This window comes from Camelus ferus, chromosome 3 (genome assembly GCF_009834535.1).
Source record: "Camelus ferus isolate YT-003-E chromosome 3, BCGSAC_Cfer_1.0, whole genome shotgun sequence".
NCBI lineage: Eukaryota > Metazoa > Chordata > Mammalia > Artiodactyla > Camelidae > Camelus > Camelus ferus.
The window spans coordinates 35,434,319-35,458,670 of record NC_045698.1 but is presented as its reverse complement, the minus strand read 5'-3'; the positions used below and the strand labels follow the sequence as shown (position 1 = coordinate 35,458,670).

At 44.4% G+C, this 24,352-nt stretch overlaps 1 protein-coding gene across 7 annotated transcripts in view; it reads left to right on the top strand.

Annotated features, from left to right (window-relative positions):
* The first annotated feature begins 1,182 nt into the window (after positions 1-1,182).
* LOC102507081 (chondroitin sulfate proteoglycan 4) overlaps positions 1,183-24,352 on the top strand; it is a 64,183-nt gene continuing 41,013 nt past the window's right edge. For 6 of the 7 annotated variants that reach the window (XR_004316760.1, XR_004316756.1, XR_004316755.1 and 3 more), the window contains exons 1-5: positions 1,183-1,676; positions 7,932-8,095; positions 8,418-11,987; positions 13,376-13,846; positions 17,384-17,560. Coding sequence is in view for 1 of the 7 variants with exons in the window: in XM_032472109.1 (XP_032328000.1) it covers positions 1,607-1,676; positions 7,932-8,095; positions 8,418-11,987; positions 13,376-13,846; positions 17,384-17,560 (4,452 nt within the window). In the remaining 6 variants the exon portion in view is untranslated. The remainder of the gene's footprint in view (positions 1,677-7,931; positions 8,096-8,417; positions 11,988-13,375; positions 13,847-17,383; positions 17,561-24,352) is intronic. The other variant, XR_004316761.1, reaches the window with a different exon arrangement.

The following is a 24,352-nucleotide window of genomic DNA, read 5'->3' as shown; positions in this document are numbered from 1 at the left end:
GGGGTCTTTATATAAAGTTGGGTCTCAAGGTGCCTGATTGGCTAGTGCACAAGTCTCTGAGGTTGTAGGTGAGGTAAGAGGTTTAGGGCCCATGAAGGGCGGTGGGGTTTATGGCTCTGATAAGGTGGGCTGAACCAAGCCAGCCTGAGCTACTGTGAGATTAGGCATTAACTAGGGCTATTAGTTTGTTAGGGCAAACATGCCCAGTAAAGAATGTCCTTTGTCTGTTGAGGGATCACAGGCAGACATCTGAGATCCCAGAAATTGGGGTTGTTGGACTTTGAAGGACGTCAATTGGCCTAACACTAGCTTCTCTGAAAAAGCAGAGGACTTGGCTACCTATAGCTTCCTTGCTTTTCCTCCAGAGAAGAGCAGACCCTCTTCCCTTAGAAGTCTCCCAGAAAGTTTCAAAATGGAAGTGACTGGCCCCATTTTTGGTCAAGTGCCCACCAGCCCAACCAACTACTGTGATCTGGAAAGGTTACGAAAGTTGGTGCTAGCTCCCATTTTCAACAAGGGGGTGGAGGGGCAGGGAGTGGGGAGCATTTCCCCTAGAGAAGTAGGGTGAGTCTCCCAGGAGAATGGAGGGGTCTGGACAGATGAAACTTGTCTGCTCAGGGGTAAAACAAATTACAGATCATCTGATAAAGAAAAGGTCAAAATTGGATTCTATGCTTAAACAGTACTTTATTACAGAACTAAAAAAGGAAAGGAAGGTGAAATAAAGTCATCTCTAATTTGATTAGGAACAAAATATCACTAGCATTCATTGCACAAGCATCAGCATTTGGTCAAACACCGGTGTTGCACAGAACACGGCAGGGGAAACTGGCACACAGGGCTGATCTACAAGGCCTGTGGCTCTTGTCCCTCAAACCTGGTCCTTGTCAAGCTCCGCTCAAGCCCATTTTCCCCAGAAGCCTCAGGCGTGGGTGGAGGCTTTTCCTCTCCATGAGTAAGTGCCCCGAATCAGGAGATGAGTGTTCCTGCGCAGGACTCTTGGGCTTTGATTAACGCATCCGATAGGCAGTTTTTCCAAAAAGTCAGTTAAATGATTTGAGGGACCGTCTTTTAAAATACATAAAAATAAGGCTCACATTTGAGAAGGAATGATAGCATCGTTTTTCTCCTCCCATTCATACTCATTCATCAACACAATTGCTGGTGCCTATGCACCAGGTATGCGTTGGGGATACAGCAGTAAGTTGGCGCTCACTCTGGCTCCTTAAAGCCGTGTTGGGTCCTACTTCCTGGACCCAACAGCCTCCATTTCTCAACAGCGCCTGCTCACACACAACTCCATCACAGAACTCGCGGGGCAGGGCGGGGTACACGTACTCTCTCCCTACGGAGCCTGCCTGGGCGCTGGGCCCCCGGAAAAGGCCGTGCCCGCGCCGCGGTTCCCAGAGCGAGGCCGCGAGCGTGATGGGGCGCAACAGCTGCAAGGCGCCAGCCGCTCTGCCCGCCCCTGCTCAGCCCCCGCGCTGGTTGGGGGCGGTGCCCCCCGGCCCGGCTCCCGCTCTCGGCCGCGGGCGGGGAGGGGCCGGAGCAGGTAGCTGGGCCACCGCCCGGGAGCGAGCGCGGGGCGCGGGGCCGCCGCGGCGGGATGGGGCGGCTCGGGGTCCGCCGCCTTGTCCTGTTCGCCGCCTGCCTGGGGCTCTGCAGGGCGCTCGGAGGTACGCGCCCCCAACTTCCCTCTGCCCGTCCCTTCCCAGGAGGGCTGCGCGCGGAGCCCGCTAGGAGAGGAGCGCGAGCGGGGCGAGCGGGGAGGAGGCGCGGGCGGGGAGCGCCCTGTACTCTGGGGGCCACAGAAGTCGCCGCGACCAGGCTGGTTCCGCGGCGACCGCGACGTGAACTCTCAGGCCGGGCCTTCGCAGCCGGGCAGCCGGGGGAGGAGACCAGTCGGCCCTGCGCGGTGGTTGCAGCGCCTCTGCGGGAAGCTTCCAACTCCCCGCCCCGCGCGGCCGGCCCCTCCGGCCCCGGCCAGTTCGCGAGCCCCCGGGGCGGGCCCTGCCCTGCCCTGCCCTGCCCTGCCCTCCGCGCGGCCTTCGCCACGAATTTGGGTTTCAGGGCCGGACTCTTGGTGGCACTCGGACGAGCAGAAGGAAGGCGTCCTGCTGTCCTCCCTTCTCAACCTTTTCAGCTCTGCTCCTTCCCTGGCCCCGGCCCGGGAGAGCTACTCGCCTGCACGCGACCCTCAGGGCTTTGAGGGCCTTAAACTCCTCGCCGAAACTCTTCGGTCGCTGGCGTATTATTCCTTAAGTCCTTCCACAGTCCGCTTGCATTTTCTGGACCCGATTCGCTGGAAGTGCTTTACATTTTCATGGCGCTTTTCCGAAGTCAAAGATTAATAAAAGCATAGTTGTTGAGACTTTTCATATAACTGAGCTCAACACTTGGTCTTTTCTGCTCTCCATGGCTCTTTGAAATTTAATTCAGCTTAACAAGACTTGCTTCTAGACTCTTTAGAGAGCACTTTGTAGATCAAAGGCCTTGTAAATCTTTGTGGTGTTGGGATTAAATTCTGAACGCTTATTTACTTCATGTTAGGCGATTTCACTAGAAGCTTTGGCGGAACGTTGCCTGGCATGCGTAGTAGCCACACCTCACCTTCTCTCACCCCTGCGCCTGCCTCCTTCCAGCTCCTCCAGCTCTGAGTCAATCCTGCTGGTTTTTGTTGTTGTTTTGTTTTTTGTTTGTTTTTTTTGTTGTTGTTTTGTTTTTTTGCAGCGGGGAGGTAACTAGGTTTATTTATTCGGTTCTTCACTGAAGGTACTGGGGATTGAACCCAGGACCTCGTGCACGCTAATCATGCACTCTACCGCTTGAGGTATACCCTCCTACCCTCAATCCTGCTGTTTTGAGGCCTTTCCAAGCTCCTCCGTCTTCGCCCTTCCTTCCTGATTCTTCCTCTGCCTGCCTCCACCGCCCCTTCTGGCCTGGCATGCAGGGTGGAACTGGCCAGGCCTAGGGGCCCAGGTGTGGGGCCGCTGTGATTGTGGCAGTGGTGTGGCTTTGAGAGAGGAGTTGCTAGCTGCAGGCCAGGGAGATTTGAGAGGGCAGAGAATGGCGCTGGGGGGCAGACTGGGTGGTGATGGGGCCTGAGCCAGTGACCCAAGTGGTCAGTGTAGGGTGATGGAAAGCCCATGGCTTTGGAGTCAGGTGGACTTGGGCTTCAATCTGGGTGCCACCGTATATACTCAGTGACTGGGACAATTACTTCTCTTGGTCTTGATGTTGCACTTGTAAAACTGGGATGATAATTGTTTCTTCAGAGAAATTTGAATAAAATAGGTGTAAGACCTCCTAACAGCCTGACAACTACTCAGTGAATGCTCATTCCTCTCCTTTCCTCATCATCTGTGCAGTTAACCTGGCTATGAGGCAAAGAGCCAGTGGGTTAGATATCCATTTAGGGGTACAGAATGTGGATAAAGGAGATTTATTAAATAAAGAATTCTCCTAGAGCCTCCAGCAGGAATGCAGCCCTGCAGACACCTTGATTTTAGCTCAGTGAGACCTATTTTGGACTTCTAACCTTTGGAACAGTGAGACAATAAATCTGTGTTGTTTTAAGCCATTACATTAGTGGCAATTGGTTATAGCAACAGGAAATTTATAGAGGGAGTTTCTGTCCTAGTAAAAGAGATCATACAAAGGGCCATATAATTCTGACAGAAGATGACACATGTCGCCAGAGAAGGATGAGGGGCTGGGAGCCTTAGGGAAGTTTCTGTCCCTGTGCAGAGTGAGCCTGGCTCCAGCACCTACTCCAAAGGCTGTGGCTGGGACCTGGAAAGCTCCCAGCCAGTGGTGGAGCAAACACAGACCTGTGTAAATGTCACATGTGGAGCATTCAGATTAGGACAGAGGCTCTGCAGTCACTAAGGAGGTAGTTGTCAGCTCAGCTGGGGCTTGCCAGGGACCAGGACGGCCTCACTGCTTCATTCCAGGGGGCACTACAGGAATCTACAGCGTCTGCAGGAGTAGTTCCCCCTGGAGTTGTGCGGGGCACAGTCTGCACAACTGTTAGCAGCAGGCTTACAGCATGCCCTATTGAGAGGGGGTTCGGGCAGGGCAATGCTGGCGTTCTCTTTGCAACCTGAGCAGTTGGCCTGGAGACTGATGTTTGTCTTATTAGTTCACTAATCTACCTCCTGATACTACCTGGCACACTGGAGGTGCTCCATCTAGTGAATCAAAAAAACAAAACAAAATAAAACAAAACAAAAAAACTCTAATACAAAACCAAAATCAAACAAAAACCCAAAATAATATAGTTTGGAAGAAGGAATGGAAACTAGTTCTAAGGTAGATAAAACCAATAATATAATCACCTACCTGGGAGATATTATAGAGAAATGGAAATTCTTACCTTCCATGAAGAGCATTTTATCCACTTCACTGTCAAGCTATGGCTTCTATTCAAACATTTCACCTTTTTCTTAAGCATACAGAACCAGGAAGCTGCTCTGACTTTTGTTCAGCTTGATTTGCTACACGCATATAGTACCAAAACATGCCTTGTCCTTCACTGCAGGTGAAGATCACCTTTCTTTTTCTACGAACCAGTTTTACTTGTGCTTCTGTTTGCTTTTTATTATTATTTTGAGGTGTTTACCAGGGGCCACAAAAGTTAGGGTCAATTTGGAGGTGAGGACAAAAACCAGCTTCAATCCGGCAAACCATAAGTTTTAAACCTGCTTCCTTGTTTTTCCCCTGAGGTGATGGAAATTTCTAGCTACCAGCTGAGACTGGAATTGATGTAGTGCCAGAGGTGAAATGTGGGAAAATAGAAGGATGTTGTTTATTAAGGTTACTTAGCCATTCTCGGCAGTAGATTTTATGATTTAGAAAACATTTCCTGGTTTTGAAAACTTAACAATATAGCCTGTCAAAAATTGGAGCGGGGGATTCAGTAATGGGAAGGCCAGGAGGATAAACTAGGATAGTGGGTTTGTAATTGTTTGTTTCAACTTAATGACCACATCCCTACATTATAATTTTATTGAGTTTAATCATCAATGGCTGTTTTTAAAAAGAGAAGAGGGTGCTTATGCATATCTGAGAAAGTCTGTAACAGATCATATTCATCTCTCTATCAGCTTCGCATCTTGGTAAAAACACTGCCTTGGTGATTGGGAATGCTTAATTTTTGTCTTAGTTCTGTTTCTGAGTAACTGTTGACTTGACATAAGTCCAGAAGCTTCTTTAGGCTTGAGTTTACTCAACTATAAAATGAGGGTCCACTAGGTTAGTTCAGTTTGGTTCAATAAATGACTGTTCACTACCTATCCATCTTACCTAGACTGGGCTCCCTAGAGAGACAGGCCTAAGGAGGGATTCTTCTGCAAGAACACTCCTGATCTACACCTGTTCTCAGACCCATAGATTATGATTCCTGGAGACACAACAGGAGGTGTGTGAAGAGCTATAACTTAAAGACCATGTAAAGATCTTTCACTTAAAATGTCGATAATGCCTGGAGGATGGAACCCACCCTGATAGAGCACTGCTTCTGAGCTGGTGATCCAACCATTCCTTCATTAGGCTTTTCAGCAATCTCCCAGGCCTGCAGCTTCAGGGGTGTAGTACATGATAGGACCAGAGGGTCCCGTGGTCTTCGGCTCATTACCATACCTCCTTGGGAGTGAAAAGGGTGTGCCTTCGATTGAGGTGATGTTATTTGGCATCCCATGTTAGTGGATTAAACACTCCATGATCTCTCAGATCATGGTGCTAGTAGCGCCCTGCAAGCAAGAAAGGCAAATATATACCTAGAATTTGTGTCTATTTTTGTTGAAATGAATCATGGCTATTCTGAGGAGAAAGGGTTTCATTGATGTCAACTTGCCACCCCTCTTCAAGGGATGGGAACCTACTAGATTCCCTTAGAGACATGTTGGGCATTCAGTAGGAGCATAGCTAAGAAAGCCTTGGTAAGAGCGAGCCCAGGCCATTGGGTATATGCACAGACTCGTCCTTCACCACCATGGCTACTTCATCATGCACCCATTGTGGCAATTATAGGGGTGGCCAATGACAGAAGCTAGCTGATGGTAACTAGCCAACTCATTTTGTCAGCCTGATGGTTTAGTGCCTCTTGTGTGGTAGATGTTTTCTGGTGGGCATTAACATGCAATATAAAGATTTTCTCACTTCACACTGACACTCAGGCATCCATCCCAGACCTTCTTGTCCCTGCTCTTTCAATCTTTCTCATTCTAGGCTCCTGACCATCTGACTGGGCCATTTGCCGCTATTTATAAGTCTTTATTTATTCTAACCGCAAGCCACTTCTCTCTCCTTACAAAGTGGGTGATTAGGTGTACCACCCAAAGTTCTTCCCTGTGGAGGATTTTCCCTCACTATTGTTTTTCACGGCCACCCCTAGGGGGAGCTGTAGTGTAGCTGGAGTCCATCTTCAACCTGCACACTTATGATGACGCTCACTCATCCATGCACCAAGCTCAGGTGTTTTACTCTTCTATCATCTGGTAATAAGGGATTTCCTGGTGCAGCCGCACGTGTGAGCTGAGGAAAAGTTGCCGGCTCGAGAATGGTGCTGACATGGAGCCCTGGGCCATCATCTCTTGTAGCTTGCTTGTGCCTTCTGGTCCTATTCATGTTCCATCCTGGACGTACCACCTCCAGCCCTTCAATCTCTGCTTCCACCATCTGTCATGGTGACTCTGTCATGTGTGTCTTACCTAGAGTGGGTCATTACACTTTCTGTGCTTCTAGGAGCCACCTTAGCAGTGAGTTCACAGCATTTCCGGCAGTCTTTGCCAGCAAGCTATATCCTGAATCCCTGGAGAGTGCCCCCCCCCATCTATTATGAACTCTTTCTGATTCAACTTTATGTCCCTGCCTCTTTGATCAGTTACCCACAGTCCCCTGTGCATTCTCCCAGCTGCTGGCACTACATTCCGGGTAGGTCCTCCAGCAACTTTAGAGTCTAGTCCTTTCCTTCCCATATCAAGCTCAACGTGTCCCTACACAGGTTATGTGGCTTAAGTTTTTGGTCTAGTGGCCAGGAAGAGAGATGGGGCATATCTTCAGGGGTTCCATGTTACCTGTGGGGAGAGGTCTCCGCATCCTCTTTAAGCGAGGGGAGTGCTACCCTTAACAGGGGAATAGGTCAGTTCTTCAGGCTTAGAGGGCTCAGAGGGATCTAGGGACCCAAGATATTTGAATGCACCAATCCACATGTTCCCATTCCATATGTCAAGTTTACGTTCTTTCCCAAACAAGGCCTTAGACTCGTCGGAGCCAGCCTGTCATGGTTGGGACTTTAACCTTATTTGGAGCTATTTACTCTGATGATTAATTCCTGGATGGGAGTTTCAACTTCCTCTGCCTACTTGCTTAGGAGACAAGAAAGATATATGCTACCAGGGAAGCTCTTTGACTTTCACACTTGGCTTGTAATTGTCAACTAATCTCTCTTCGTTTTTCCTTATCTTTTCCAAAGCTTCATTTCAAACTTAGCGATAAACACCCAATTCCATTGTCCTTATCGTTACTATTTGCCCGGTATTTTTCATAGCTTGATATTCCACAGCTGTCTAACGTGTTACACAAGCTCACCACCAGCGACTTCAGATTAACCCCTGTGGAATAAAAGGAAGCAGTACTGGGTGGAGGGAGAAGTAGATTTGCAATTCAGTTTTAGTAGAAACCTCTGCCACCCACCTTGAGAGTTCTGAAGGGGGACTGACCGATCAGAGGTGTCCTGAGTTGGGGCAAGAGAACACTGAGCCTTTATGCTCCCAGGACAGATTGGTGGGCTACCCCAGGAAGCAAATATGGCCTTGGGCAAGGCAGCTGTCTTCAGCAGGGTCAGTCCCTGAAGGAAAATGAAAATATAAAGTGGAATAGTCATTTTGGAATAAATTTACTAACTTTAATACTTCTGTTTTTTCCCCTAGCATCTTTTTATGGTGAAAGCTATGTGGAGCTCAACATCATAGAAGTTTCCTCTGAGTTATCTCTTCACTTAAAATTTCAAACCAGCAAACCACAGGGATTACTTTTTCTTGCAGCTGGGAAAAATGACTACTGCATAATAGAACTTCTATCAGGAAACTTACGGGTAAGGTTTTTAAAAATCTTTAAAAACGTATAAGCATTCAGTTACTGGAGGGAAGAACAGTGAAAGAAAAGAGAATAAATATAGCTATCCATTTGATTACTACTATTTCACTCAAATAAAACCATGTAAGGGTTAAGATCTTCTCCAGTTTTACCAGCATGTCTACATACTCTGACTCTGAAATTTTTTAACCTCAACATGTAGCCCATAGACATGGGAAGAGCTTCCATGTCCAAGTTTCTCTTTTATTTGTGAATGGCCTTGTTTTCTCAATAAAACACTATGAGATGAGATTGATTAATTATGATTCTTTCTCTTTCAGGTGAGAGTGAATTTGGGTACAGGTGAACAAGTGTTCCTCTCTGAGCAAAGACTTCGTGTGGATGACTTGGTTTGGCATTTAGTGGAACTGCACTGTGTTAAGGGAAATATCTCTCTGGTTATTGACAAACGCTATGAGACAACTGGCCAGGTCACCAGTGGGATGCACAATTTGCACTTTCAGCATGGAATCTACATTGCAGGCCACGGTGGCCTTGAGGTCCCTTACCTCGATGGAGAGCTCCCCAATTTCCGTGGGTGCATGGAGGATGTGATATTTAACCAGAGGGAGATCCTCACATCCCTTAGATCTTACCCTGGTTTCAAGAAAGTTTATGAGGTGTCACTAGGATGCAGTGATGAATTTTTTGCAGGGGAGGATGAAGCCATGAATTTCTTTAGCTCCAGATCTTACATCACCTTCCCAGAATGGAGGGTGCAAGGGGATGGGCTGTTGGAATTTGCTTTGCAGACTGGAACTCATCAAGCCTTGCTGTTATTTCAGTCTGGTAGAGAAGGAGATTTTGTTGCTTTGGAAATAGTTAAAGGTTTATTGAAGGCTCATGTAGGAAGAAATAAGAATGATACTCAGCTCTCTTCTTTTAGCTTAGTTAGTGACAACAAGTGGCACATTATTCAACTCAAGTTCACTGAAAGGTATCTGGGCCTGATGGTGGACGAACAAGGAGTAAGGACTTTGCTGCCTCTTCAAAGCAAACCATTTGTGTCTGAAGGCCACCTCTTCCTAGGAGGTCTTGATAACCGCAAGGGAGAAGAAGTTAAGAGGTTAGAGCTTGCCTCTGTGCCTAGGAAATCTGCTCGAGCAATCTCTTTCAAAGGGTGCCTAAGAGGCTTGGAAGCCAACTCAGAAAAGAGAGCATTAAAGGGTGCACTTGTTTCCAAAGATATATCTGCTGGTTGTAAAATGAAGAGTAGTGATGACGAGACTCGTTCCGTAACAGCAACGGAAAACCTGCTTGAGGCACAAGTTCCCCTGTCCACTGCCGTCCCTGAGGCAGGCAAACCTTTTCTGCAAGATGTGAGTAGCTATTTCTTGGTTCTGAATAACTTGGAGGTCCAAGAAGGTGGGCAAGCCTTACTGGAACAAAGGCATATGAAGGTGGATGTGGAGTTGAAGGATTTGGGTATCCATCAGTCTCAGATACTATTTAAAATAAAGGAAATGCCTATTCATGGATTCCTTCGATTAGATGTTTGCCCTGAGCAAAAAATGGAGAAGGCTTTTACTCTGTTAGATTTGAGCCAAGGAAAAGTTTGGTACATCCATGATGGTTCAGAAGACCCGAGGGATTATTTCACATTTTCAGTCTCTTCCAGCAGCGAGAAGGAAGTGCCATTGTATCTTCAAAGACATGGTTCATTTGTGTTCAACATCATCATCGTTCCAGTAAATGATCCCCCAAACCTTATGCTCCCTGAAGGAAACTTGCTTCTCGTGTTTGAGAACTCTAAGAAACGACTGACTCCAAATATCATACATGTGTCAGACCCAGACACAGATTCTTCAAGTCTTAGTTTTTCAGTTCTTGGCAACTTCCATTCAGATGCTGGGTTTTTAGAAAACACCAATGACCCTGGGAGAGCCATTAGTGGTTTTACATATGGGGATTTAAGAGGTGGCAACATTTTCTGTGTGCACCGGGGCCATCGGAACTCCCGGATTCTCCTAAGAGCAAGTGATGGAGAGCTGGTTAGCAATACGGTGGTGTTACGGGTCATGGCTGTTCCTTGGGACTTTGAAGTGGCCAACAGAACCGGTGTGGTCGTACAGCAGGGTGGCACGGTTCTGATTACGCAGAGCAACTTGTCAGTGGAGGTTAATGGTGAACGCCCGGAGGTGGAGACCCGCTATGTTGTCACTCATGCACCTCAGTTTGGCCAGATTCAGCGGCAGGGGTCAAGTGGAGAGTGGAAGCCAGTGAGTATCTTTTCTCAGCGTTCAATTGATCAGGGTCGGGTCCGGTACTCCAGTATATTCCAGGAATTGCAGCTAAAAAACATTACTGATCACTTTAAATTTAAAGTTAATATAGAAGGAAAAAGCAGTGAAGAGCTGATGTTTCCCATTACCATACAATGGCTAACATTTACCCTTCTGAAAAATGTTCCTCTTGAGATAAGTGAAGTAAACAGGCATGTACTGAATTCAGATCATTTGCAGGCTGTGACAGAGGGTGTGGACATAGCCGAAGCGGAACTACATTTTAAGTTACTCACCGCACCTAAGAAAGGAAAATTGCTACTTGGCACAAAAGTTCTAAAAACAAACTCAGTCTTCAGCCAACAAAACATTACAGACTTCAAGATAAATTATGAACCACAGGAGAGACCCAGGAAAGATTCACAAGATACTTTCAGGTTCTTGATGATTGCAAAACACATAGAATCAAATAATTATACTTTCAGAATAAACATTAAAGCAGATAAGATGCACATTATTTTAACAAACAGGGGATTGTTTGTAAAAGAAGGAGAAGGGAAATTAATTACAAGATCAGAATTATTTGCTCAAACATTGGACAATCAGACCTTCCAATATAAAATCACCAAGAGTCCTCAACACGGGAAGCTGAAATTGATTAGCTCTTCAGAGTCTCTGGGAAGTCATGACAATATTTCCACATTCACCGATCAGGACATCCTGGATGAGCGGCTGATGTATGTGCACGATGACTCTGAGACCCAGTGTGATGAATTCCTCCTTGTGGCCTCCCCTACAGGACCAGGCCAGGAGGGAGTGGCCAGGGATCTCCGTAGGGAGCATCTGGCGGCAGAGATCAAGGTCACCGTTTCTGTGGAGTTAAAGAACGATGAGAAACCGGTGCGCGTGGTGGATAAAGTCTTTCACGTTGTGCGGAATGGCCAGCGCTTACTAACCCTAGCAGATCTCTGTTACCATGACCCGGATTCCAATTTTGACGATGGGCAGTTGCTCTACACCCGGCGGGGCATCCCGAATGGGGACTTGGTGCGAGCCAGTGACCCGACTCAGAAACTGTACCAGTTCAGGCAGGACGACCTGCGGGCGGGGCACGTGCTCTTCAGGCATCGAGGTGCGGACTCCGCCCGCTTTGTGCTGTTTGTGACAGACGGTGTCCACACCACATCGTCCCTTCTCGAGGTCAGTGTGTCAGACCCCTACGTGCATATAGCCAACAACACGGGGCTGCTCGTGCAGAGAGGAAAGGACAGCAGCCTAACGACTGCCAACCTCAGTGTCACCACAAACCAAGATGTCAGAACAGATGGCGAGATCAGATTCCACATTGCGCGGCCCCCAGAGCATGGCAGAGTGCTGGTCAGCAGCTCAAGGGCCGGCTCGTTCTCCCTACATGACTTGAAGCAAGGACATGTGATTTATAGGCATGACGGCAGTGGCAGCTTCGATGTGTTCAACCTGACAGTGAAAGTTAAAGATACATATTTAGAAGTGGGCGTCTATGTGCATGTGGACTCGGAAAGCCACCAGCATCACACCCAAATTCTGCACAGCAAGACCCTTGTTGTTGAAGAAGGAAAACCAGTAAAACTGAGTAGAAGAAGACTCCAGGTAGGTAGTCGTCCCAGTACCAAACAGTCCCACTCTCCTAAAACCACAGGGAATGTGATCTATTTGTTTGCTTCTGAAAGCTATTTTTGTGTTGACTTCCCTCCTCGCATGTGGAACGACTTTTTAAAAAATGTAGATGCCATTGAGAAGGTTTCATGATTTTGATACTGCGAATTGTTCTACAGTTAGAAATGGAATATGAGTAATCCTAACCCTCATGTTGAAGCTGTGTGCACATGATCATACGAGTTTGCATGTATGTTTGGTGTAGGATGACCTGGGAAGAGGGAGGGAATGTATATATTGTAATATATTAAGAGGTCATTACTTTTTTCATTTTTCATAAGCAACACTGCCAATATATCATTTGATCTGAGTAATGTGATGAAGCAGGGTATAAAAACAGAGTAACCTATCAAACATAAAAAGGATTCCTAAAATAGCAGAGGATACTATAGCATACAGTTTATTTCCTTAGCTCTGAATGTGGCCTTACTCAGTTTCTTGAAATTGATGCATAAAATCAGCCTAGACCAGTGGAATGCCAGGGGTGAAACCTCATACCAGAAGCTACATGGTTTCTTGAGGCTCCAACTTGGAAACTTTCAGCAGCACAGCCCTGCTGATCAGAGTTAGGGGAGAGTGAGTAATCCTGCACAGGGTGCGTAAACTGTGATTTATATGAAAATTGGCCACAAGTGCAGGCTATTCTGAATCTACCCTCAGGACTGCAAGCAAGTTTGCTTGCCTGATAAATACAGTCAATAACGTCAAGTAGAAATGAATTCAAATCAGAAGCAGTTTACTAAATAATGATTTTTGACCACGGGACCCACAAGCTTTTCTCAATTCTTTTTCAGGATCTTAGAGAGTTTATGCTTCAGTTTAACCACAAGGAGGTGTATGGAGTTCAGTGACTATAAATCAATAACCATGACAGTTTTGAGATGGATTTTGCTCAATCAGTAAATTAAATGCATATTGAAAATGCTGAACTAGTTTAAAAATAGTCCTCTGAAGTGCTGCAATTTTAGTGATTCAGCTGCTACCTCTTCCATCATCGTTTGTTCCTTCTCCTTATATACCATTTTGTTTCTTTCAGCTCAACTTTCTGACTCCTGGATTTCTTGTCACTGTGAACAATGCCTTGTAAATACATTAGAAACTATTCAAATATTCCTTTTTCTTTGCCACCAGGGCTGAAATTCAAAATATTGGCATGGTCACCAGAGCAGATCCAAGCTTAAACTGTGTATCAATCTGGATTGTAACTTAAGCCGTTTGTGGACATTAATAGAAAAAAATGTGGTTTATCAAGGGTCTTGACTCTCCCATATATCAGTCTGTTTTTTCTTTTTCTGTCTGTATGTTGTGAATGTGAACTCAAGGTTGTACATGAAGATAATATTCCTTCAGAGGCAATGTTCATAGTTAGAACTCCGCCCATGCATGGATACCTCCGAAAATCTTTACCAGAAGAAGGCAGCTTGGGTGCAGATGAAAAGTCTCCTTTGAGTTTTACACAGCAGGACATTGATGATGGTTATATCCATTATGTACAGACAGCTCCTGACCAACTACAGGACCAGTTTTTACTGGATGTGATGAGTGGCTTCCAAGCTGTGAGTAGAGTTGAAATCTTGGTGGATATTGTCCCTAAGCAGATTCCTCTGGAGGCACAAAATTTCACAGTGCAAGAAGGCGGTTCCAAAACACTTTCAGAAGACTACTTCAAAATTCCAAGCAAGCATTTTGCTGGACTTGACTGTGAATTTTTTCTACTCAAACCACCAAAACACGGTTATGTTCAAAATTCTCATTTTCCAAGAGTGAAGCTTATGAAATTTACCAGGAAACAGGTAATAACTCTGAGTTAATATATTGAGGTATGATGGATAAGGAAAAAAACTTGACTATTTATCATTTAGATTCATGGACTTTTGGGAGTGATGAGACCTGAGAAAGTATCTAGTCCAACCTACCAACAGATGGACAGGACCTTCCGCAGTAACCCCATAGAGAGGTTGTTGCTTAATGTCCATTGCTTAAATATCCTCAGTGGTGGAGAACTCACTGCTTCCTGAGATGGGTCTTTCCAGCTGAAAAACATTCCAGTTGATGGAAAGGAAGTTCTTTATGCTGAGCTGCCACTTAGAAACTTCTCCTAGGTTCTGCCTCTGGGAGCTCACAGAACAAATCATACCTCCTTTGGTAAAAACTCTTTAAATGTTGAAAGAAAATGTTACCAAATTCCCTTGAATGTCATCTTCTGTAGGTTAAATATCTGTAGTTTCTCCAACTTTTGCTTATATGCTCTGGGTTTCTACCTGCACCATCCTGGCTGCCCAGTTCTAAAGAAGCGTCCCTGTCCCTCGCAAAGTATAATACCCAGGTAGCTAACACAGGTGTGCTTTAATCATTAGTGGATGTTTTCATTCATTCATTCCCTTTCAAGCAGCAGGTGCTGGTAGAGTGCACACTCTGTGTCATGCGCTAGGCTGAGCACAGTGCTATCAATGGCTAGAGTGGCCCAGTGCCTGCCATCAAGTAGCTGGACCCAGCTGCCAATCTGATGTCCAACACAAAATAACCAGAATCAACCCTGGGCTGCTATCAGGTTTCTTTGTTTTGGGTTAGAATGATATTATTGTGAGACTTTGCTTTCTTATAGTGAATAAAAGAATGACTTCCGTTACTTTACAACCACGTAGCATCTTTAGGTAGTTTTGTCCCGTTAGCTAAGAATGTGTCCTGCTTCATTTTGCTTCTAAGGATTTCACCTCATCAAGTGATTTCAATCCATTCACTAAACACTTACTTTGTCCAAGTTACTGTGTCAGGTTACCCTGATAAGTGGACATATTTCTTGCTCTCAAGAAATGCTGTAGGGGAATCAGGCACATGAACTGTAATATAAGGTACACTCTTCTTATCTTTCATGTAGGTGAGAGACCAAGCACCAGGTTTTGATTCTGTCTTGGCCAGTTCATTATCGACTGTGCTTTGTAAGAAGTGTATATTTCAGCACGGTTGGTTGAAATCTGTGTCAAGTACGTGTGTTCCCTGTGGCATCTGTGTGATCATGTAGCCTTGTTCACGGTCGAGGTTGTGTGTTCCTGCTCCTCCAGAGGAGCCTTCATACTTTAACTTCCTTTACGACTCCTGAGGTCTCTGCGTTTTGAGACATGATCGTTTTCACTTTCAGTGACAGCTAACACCTAGTGACTATAGCTTTTAGTGGCCCAGAGAAGGAGAGTTCTTGGCCATTTTTGCCCTTCATTCATTTAGCAGATAGTTTTTGAGTGTCCATTGTGTGTCAGGTGTGCTAGCTCTGAGTACCGGGGATACAGCAGGGAAGTACCCGGCAATAATCCCTGTCCTTGTGGATCTTTTCCCTAGTGGGGGAAAGAAGGAGGCAGAGAGAGTAAGTGAAATAAATAAGCAAATTTCTGTAAATAAAATAGCTGAATGAAGGTTAGTGCTATGGAGAAAAATAAAGCAGGAAAGGGAGATAGGAAGTGCTGGAGACTTCATGTGGGGTGTGTGTGTATGTGTGTGTGCTTATGTGTTGATGTTGGGTTTCAAATAAAGTGTTTGGGAGGCCCCACTGAGAAGGCAGCATTTGAACAGACACTGGAGGAGGTGATGTATGGATGAGCCAGCTAGATATGGAGGGGAGAACATTCCAGACAGAGGGAAGAGCAAGTGAACAGGTGTGAGGGGAGCAGCAGGAGTTCTGGGTGGCTGGAGCTGCACATGGGAGAGCAGTAGACGAGGTGAGCGAGGTCCAGTATAGGAGGGCCTTTGACTTCACCTTTGATCCCAGGTGAGCTGAGGAGCAACTGGGGAGAGAGATGTGAGCAGAGGAGGGACCTAATGTACCCTGAAAATGATTGGTGACAGGAGACAAACACTTTTTAATATATACTTCAATTTCAGGTCATCAGATGTTTTTCTAGCATTAGAACTAGGAACAGACAAATCTCCAGCCAACCTTCTCTTTACCTTTGGATTAATAACTATTAAATGGCATTTTAAATGGTAATTTGGGAGGAAATGATGTGTTTATCCAGGAAGGATACTGAAAAGGTGACCTCTATTTAAATGCTATCTTTCTAAAGTATATTAGGTTAAAAATTCTCCTGCCAGTGCCATCTTCCATGTTTGTTTTCAGACAGCTGAAAACAGTGTTCCAGGGACATGTGGCCAGGGCTACGGTCTGGAATTCCTCTTCCCACAGAACTCCAAAGAAATTCTCATGCACCTGCATATAAGTGGCATAACTTTCCCTTGAGACTCTTCATGAACTTTTCAACTCTTGTCAGAAACACCTCTGAGAGATCAAAAGTCTTTGCTCAAAGGAAGTGCGCCATAGGGCTGGGCGAAGTTGAACTGTTAAAAATGTTGGCTGAATTTTATCAAAACAAACACAACCCCAGAGACTTTTTTAGAAGTTCAGCTACTCCTGTTGGACTCTGAAAGTTCTCTGCCCTTGTATTTCAAGGTCACAGATTCCCTGAAGCCAAGTTCCCTTCTAGCTTTCAGATTCTCCTGGTCTCTGATTTTGATCCTGAGCTCTTCAGTAATTCCATCAGAACCCTGAAGACGTGAAAGGCAGTCTGATCAAATTTGTGGCTATTACACATCCAAGAGGAATAACTAATTCATTGGGTGACCATTTCAGAATGAAAATTAGAAAGATGAAATCTATTAGGGATTAAAATAAATGTTATGGGTAACATCTGTTAAGAGATGCACCAAAACAAAACAAAACAATTGTATTCTGAAGAAGGAGGAGCAGGATTAGAAGGTAGAAGGTGTAACCTCACATACAAGGAACAGTTAAGGGAATAATGCATGGTTAGCTTAGAAAAGAGAAGTTTGGGGAAACTTAATAGTTACCCCGGTCCATATGTCTCCAAAAAGCAGAAATCCAACAAGTGAGTGGAAGCTTCAGAACCTAAATCTAATATTCTGAATTGTCCAACAAAGCAATCTACTTCAAAAATTAGTCACTAAATAGAGTCTGAATTTTAATGGGCTTTGTTCCATTGGAAGAAAGGCAGAATTATATCACTTACCTACAACACATTTTAGTGTTAGAAATAGTCTTTGAACTCAGGCCTTCTGATAACCAGTCCACCATTCTCTTTACTACCCCACATTACTCAACCAGTCTGTTCCTCCTTCAACGTATTTCTTGGGTGTAGTGTTGCTTCATAAAAATTATACCATCCGTCATAATTTGCACTCTGTCAGAATCATACTTCCTGGGATGAACACATGCTTCTGTGTTTTAGAGAGATATAAAAAAATTAGGATTTCTTTTATAGTAGTTTTTTCATATTTTTAAATCACATTTCAGTAATTTGGTCTTTTTTTGTTGTTGGTTATAGGTGGAAAATGAATTGATTTCCTATGTTCATGATGATAGTGAAGAGCTTCTTGACAGTTTCACCATCTTTGCAAATAGCTCAGAGCTGGGAAAACAGAGTTTACCCCAGACTGTCTTTGTGACTGTTGAATCAGTAAATGATGAGGCTCCAGTAATAACAGCCAATAAAATCCTCCAGGTACGTGCTCCATGCTTTTTGATTTACCGTAATGGCACAGGGCTACCAATTTCATTTTCTTTTGTGTTGTTTCTAATGTTAAATAATAAGATATATGACTATGTGTGTATAGTTGACATATTCCTACTGGTTTTAAATAAATGTTAGTCAGTACAAGACGTTCTGTTGGGTACTCTTGGGAGATGATAAATCACAGTGAGTTGCTGTCATATTGTATTTCTTGAGTGGGCACCACTCACACCATGTTCCTTGAGGCATGGCTTTTCTACTTAGGTGAGGAAGGTGTCTGCACATGGGAAACTCCTGCAAGGCTGGTAGCATCATGGTTAAGAAAGTGGGCTCTGGATACTAACAACTTTATATAAAACAGGTAAACAAGGTCCTACTGTATAGCACAGGGAACTATATTCAATATCTTGTAATAACCTATAATGAAAAAGAATATGTATTTATATGTATAACTGAATCACAATGCCATACACCAGAAACTAACACAACATCGTAAATCAAATATACTTCAATTATAAAAAAAAAAAAGAGAGTCAGTTCTGCCAAAGAAAGATCTGGATGAGAATCAGCTCCCCACTATTGGCTGCATGACCTTGGGCAAGATATTCAGCCCTTTCATTTGCAGTCTCATCTAGTGGTGGGAAATAGAGGTAGAGTTGTGAGGAATAAATGGTAAAACAATATACGACTCTCCTGCAGTGCCTGACATGTAGTTAGGACTCAGTAAATGATAGCTATTATTACTAAAAATCCTGAAAACCACACCAGCTTTAAAATAAAGTCAAGTTGTCGTACAGTTATGGGACAGTGTCTTGCAGGTTCTGGGAGCCTCCATCACCCTTCACTTTTTCTGAGAACCCCCAGGGGTGGTTCTTAAGCACTCAAGATGAACACGTCTAGGCTGCCACACAGTGTCCAGGAGCCTTAAAGTAATGTCTGCTGTTGGGGACTGTCACCCACAGCAAGGGGCTGATGCTCAGGACGCCTTCTGGCTCTGATGGCACCATTTCCTGCCACACCAGCACTGCCGGCGTCAATGCTAGTGAACCCATTGGTGCCAGTTTACACTTAGGTATCTTAAAGCTTTCATTTAATAGATTTTCTTGGTTTTAACTTACTCCTTCTTGTTATTCCTTCTTCTAAGGACTTGGGCTTGAATTCTGGCTTGGAGAATAACTGTTATAAATGCTCAGAAATTGTCAGCTCTTATTACATGAAAGTGCTTAAAACTATTATAAGTGCTCCAAAAATATTAGCTCCTATTATGTGCAAGTATTGCTTTAAGGTCTGACAGCTCACAGAGACAGGCACTCCCGGTGCCCTCATTGAACAGATATGGAAACAGGGGAGAGAACTACATGGCGGCTCAATTACAGGCTCAGGATCGAGTGACAACCTAGGAGTCTAGTGGTATCCAGTGATGTCTGCTGCGAAGCCAACAAGAATATTTACTGAAGGAATGAATAAATTTAAATACAGACTGTCAGTTCCCCCAACACTGGCCCACGTTTCAGAGACCAGGCTTTGTCTTGGCTCTTTCTTCCTATAGAATGGCTGCAGTTCTGGGAGAATCCTTGGCCCCTCAACACAAATAAGCCCTTAGTAGATCATTCGTCAGATATGTCCAGACATGGGAATCTGAGTGTGTTCTTGAAATCTGACTGCAACAAGTCTTCCTACATATGTATTTGGCAACTTCAACCTTGTTTATACTACTCATGAGAGTAAGCAGTTGACAGTAAATTCTTTAGAACTTTAGAGGAAGTTGGGTATTCAGAGGAGATACAGAAGAGGTGGGTACCTCCCTTGCGTTGGGGAGCGCTTGGAGATGTGGTGGGGCAGTTTTTGTTGCTACACCTACTGAAAGATACTACTGTATTTAATGCCTGAGGGCCAGGGATGCTTAATATCTGGCAATGTATGGGACAGTCTTACAAAATGAAGAAATGTTCCACCCAAAGTGTTAGTAGTATCCTGTTGAGAAACAACCCTTGACGACGAATTTGCAAATTGCTGCTCATGAGCCTAATTGGGCCAACTGCCAGTTTATTTGGACAGTATGCAAGCTAAGAATGGTTTTTGGTAGATGAACATTGGCAATTGATTTGATACTAGGGAACTCTAATTTTGAATCTCACGTAAGCAAAATGTTAGCCCTTAAAAAAGAATTCCGTTCTTCTCAGTAGATCTGTATTGTGAAAAATTGTACTCAGTTATTATTATTACATTTTGAATTTTATCAGTGAAAATTTGCATTGTTACATAAATATCTATATACTATCCTCAATTTTGCTCATAACTCACAAAACCTGAAATATTTTCTCTCTGGTTCTTCATAGAATATCTTTGTCAACTGTCCAATAGAACTTTTTGTGATGATTAAAATGTTTTGTATATGTGCTGTCTAGTACAGTAGCCAATAGCCAAACATGGCTATGAAATATTTGAAATATGGCCAGTATGATTAAGGAATGGAAGTTTAAATTTTATGTAATTTTAATTTATTTAAATTAAATTTCAGTTTCCCCATATGCCTAATGGCTACTTTGTTGGACAGCACAGTTCCAGGCTCCAAGGGACAATGCTGATAGGCAGGGGCAAGAAAGTGCAGAAAACGTCATTTATGGGCTAGGGGGCAAACCAACTCAGCTGGGATGGAAGATCCATGTGTTATAGCATAAAGCTGGAAATGAGGGCCTTGAACTCTGGGAAAGGATTTGAACTTGATTTTTGGCCAGGGGAAGACTATGCAGATACAGCCTATCTGTCTAGAGTGGCTGGGAGAACATAGAACTTTCAAAGCACTTCACCTTCATCATGTTTAAAAAAGAATATTAAAAAGGTGGTGGGTGAAGCTCAGTGGTACAGTGCATGCTTAGCATACAGGAGGTCCTGGGTTCAATCTCCAGTATCTCCATTAAAAAGAAAAGAAAAGAAAAGAAAAAAGAAAAGAAAACAAGCCCCCAAAGAGGACATAAAAAACATAATATTGTTTCCATTGTTTGACGGATTTCTCCCCGGTTCCTTCAGACAGCTTTTCATTCTTCTCTTAGTCTAGAGCCAGAATCGCCTTTTCAAGGACTGCTACATTTGTCCTACCTCCCTCCACTTCTGCAGTTCATTATAATCATGGATAAAAGACAGGAAATCCAGGTGGCAGTCTCTGAACAGTCTTGTGGCTAAATTTAGTTATGAGTCTTGAAGACCCCAGCAGAGTTTTTCATTAGTTGTTGCTACATAGTGACTAGCTAATGTAGATCAGTTGAACTATAAGAAACATATTTACTTATTACATGTTGTAGAGTATATATAATACTTATGTATGTATGCATGTGTATATGTTACACATTTACATGTATAATCCTTCTGTTAAAAAACAGAGGGTCAAATTGAACCCCTAACAGGTGAGGAAACTAAAGCCCAAGGAGCAGTGGGAATTCTAAGCTTCCATCACTGGTTGGTTGTAGGGTCACCTGACTTCTACCCTGAGACCTTTGACCATGCTTTCTTCTACCCTTCCTTTTTTTTTTTGAGGGGGGAGATGTGGGAATATTTAAATAAAACATTTTAACTAACAAACAATTGTTAGGGCTGATGCTATTCTAACCCAGTAGATTTTGTTTGTTTGTTTTAAATGAAATATAGTCAGTTTACAATGTTGCATCAGTTTCTGGTGTACAGCATAGTATTTCAGTTGTACACATACATACATATATTCCTTTTCACATTCTTTTTCATTGAAGGTTACTACAAGATATTGAATATAGCTCCCTGTGCTATACAGTAGAAACTTGTTGTTTATCTATTATATAAAACGTTAGTATCTGCAAATCTCGAACTTCCATTTTATCTCTTCCTACCCCCTTTCCCTCCTGGTAACCATAGTTTGTTCTCTATGTTTGTGAGTCTGTTTCTCTTTTGTACATAAGTTCATTTGTGTCTTTAAGATCCACACACAAGTTATATCATATGGTATTTTTCTTTCTTTTTCTGGCTTACCTTCACTTAGAATGATGATCTCCAGGTCCGTCCATGTTGCTGCAAATGGCATTATTTTATTCTTTTTTATGGCTGAGTAGTATTCTTTTGTATATCTATACACTACATCTTCTTTATTCAGTCATCTGTCAGTGGACACTTAGGTTGTTTCCATGTCTTGGCTATTGTAAATAGTGCTGCTGTGAACATTGGGGTGCATGTATCTTTTTGAATTAGAGCTCCCTCCGGATATATGCCCAGGAGTGGGATTGCTGGATCATATGATAAGTCTATTTTTAGTTTTTTTAAGGCATCTCCGTACTATTTTCCATAGTGGCTGCACCAAACTACATTCCCACCAACAATGTGGGGGTTCCCTGTTCTCCACACTCTCTCCAGCATTTATCATTGGTGGACTTTTTAATGATGGCCATTCTGACTGGTGTGAGGTGATACCTCATTGTAGTTTTGATTTGCATTTCTCTGATAATTAGCGATATTGAGCATTTTTTCATGTGCCTATGTAACACAGTAGATTATGAATGTTATTTTCTAAAGACAAAGGGTCTAGACCACCAAGCTACAAGATGGTGCAGCACATCCATGATGTCTGGCTGGTGGTCGACACAAAGAGAAAAAAGGTCTTTGGTGAGAGTAGTGGCCAGTCAGGTGACAGGAAGGGACAGGAAGAAAGCAAGGAAAACAGCAAAGAAGTTAGGAACAGTAAGCCTTTGACCTTAATTTATTAAAACCCCAGCTTTGAGTAAATGATTGTGCAGGCAGACCCAGGAGCTTACCCATGGCTAATCTAACTAGAAATTTGTACGTTGTTAAAAATCACTGGAGTTTGTAAAGTCCATTTTCATTTGCTCAAAATAATTGGATCTAGGAATAGGCTTTTTAATGCTTTTAGTTATATTACAGTTTGGTTCATTATTCAGCCTCTGCATTTTAAGTGAAAAATTTAGTGGTGCTGAGACCTTTGGAACTTGTCTCTTTGTCTTTGCAGTTTACTCCACGGTCATGCTCAGGTAGCCTGGGGATGGTGTGTTCTGGCTAGTCGACCTTTGGGGCCTCCCCCTCTGTTTTCAGCTGCCTTTCTCCCTCTCCCTACACTTTTCCTTGTTGTATCGATACCTGTCGAACTCATTCTCAGCAAAGTGACCTGAGAAGTAGGTTGGAGGCTCGAGTGATGAACTGTAGGATGCCAATTATTATTCAACGCAGTTATAGAAGTTTACGTTTGTCACGGAGTAGAGTACTGGACGTCTTCCATACTGGTGTCCTCTTCACAGCCCTGCAGGGAACCGACGTGATGAGTCCCCTCGTGGTAGAACGGGGGCCCTGAGGCCCAGAGCGGGCACAGGGGTAGGTGTGGACTTGAAGCGAGTGTGTCCAAGCCTGACTCTCTGGCCCCCGAGCTCTGTGGCTCACCCCCCGCCCCTGGCCCCCGCACCGACCTGTGACCCTATGACGGGCTCCAGCCTGCTCCGTGCTCCATGTGATCCAGGGCTGTTGCCTGGCCAGGAGAGCTCCCCAGCGCCGTTGTGCCGCTTGCTCCTCCCGAAGCGACTTGGAGGAGTGGGTTTGCAGCGGTTGTAGCCACACGTGTGTGTCTTTGCGCAGGAACCTCAGCAGAGAAGTTGTGTATTTTGCTGCGTACGCAGAACTGCAGGGTGAGAAGGAGGCGGGGGAGGGACCTGGGGTCTAGAGAGACACAGGACCAGAGCTGAGGTTGGCTGAGGGAGACGCAGGCTGGGGAGTTGGGTCGTGAACCCTTAGGCTTCTTTATGAAAAGGAATCGACGCCCCCTTGTAGGCTGGGCTTTCCGTTCTGAAGTACTACCAATTATCAGAGGCACCTTCAACTTAATAGTAGCTTTACTGTATTTAAATGTACCTGTCAATTTAAGATGTTCAGAACATTAAGTTGTGAGGAGGAAAAAGTGTACCCTAGACTGTCTCTGTCTTCCCTTAAAATGAGAGAAACATGGTTTCTGCCAGGAACTCTGAGTTGCTCTGGCAGTTTGCCCAGATCCCCTCTCCCATCCTTGATACAGAGTGTTTATCTCAAGAAAAAAAGGAAGAGTAGCTGAGGGCAGGGCCCCTTTCCTTTATTCCTACCTGCATCCCTGGATAGCTTGGGTCCAGACCGGGAAAGGTGCAACTTCCCAGATTTGAGGGAGACGGTCATTTGACACTGGCTCTTTCTGAGCTTATTTTTTGTTTACCTAGTAAGAAACTCATTCTCTGCCTTAAAAGTTCTGGATTAAAGTTAGGAGACCAGAGTTTAGGGTTTGTAAGCTGCCCGATTTAAGCAAAATTTCTCTGGGTCTCACCTTCCTCATTAGCAAAGCCATAAGTGGGTTGCAGGGTGTGTGTGTGTGTATGTGTGTGTGTGTGTGTGTGTGTGTGTGTGTGTGTGTGTGTGTGTAAAGGCACGTGGGGTGAAGTCCGGAAGAAACTAGTTGTTGTAAGAGTCCTCTCCCCGTGAAGTCACACAGGATGCACTTAATTCCTCCAGCAGCAAGTTATGACGACACGCGGGAAGCACTGTCTACCAGGGAAGATCATTAGATCCTTAGTGCCCAAGGTTTTTATGGCGGCTGGTCCGGTAGACACCCTCTGCCTAGTGAGTACCAAAGCCCCAGATTCCCAGAAGGAAAGCAGGTGTCCAGCACAAACCACATCGTTTGTGCTGTTGAAATGTTGCAGAAAATTGTGTTACAGCTGAATTGTGATAGCAGTCTGGATCCAGGTGAGAGACCAAACAGCACTTGGAGAGTTGGAGAACTCAGGTTCATTA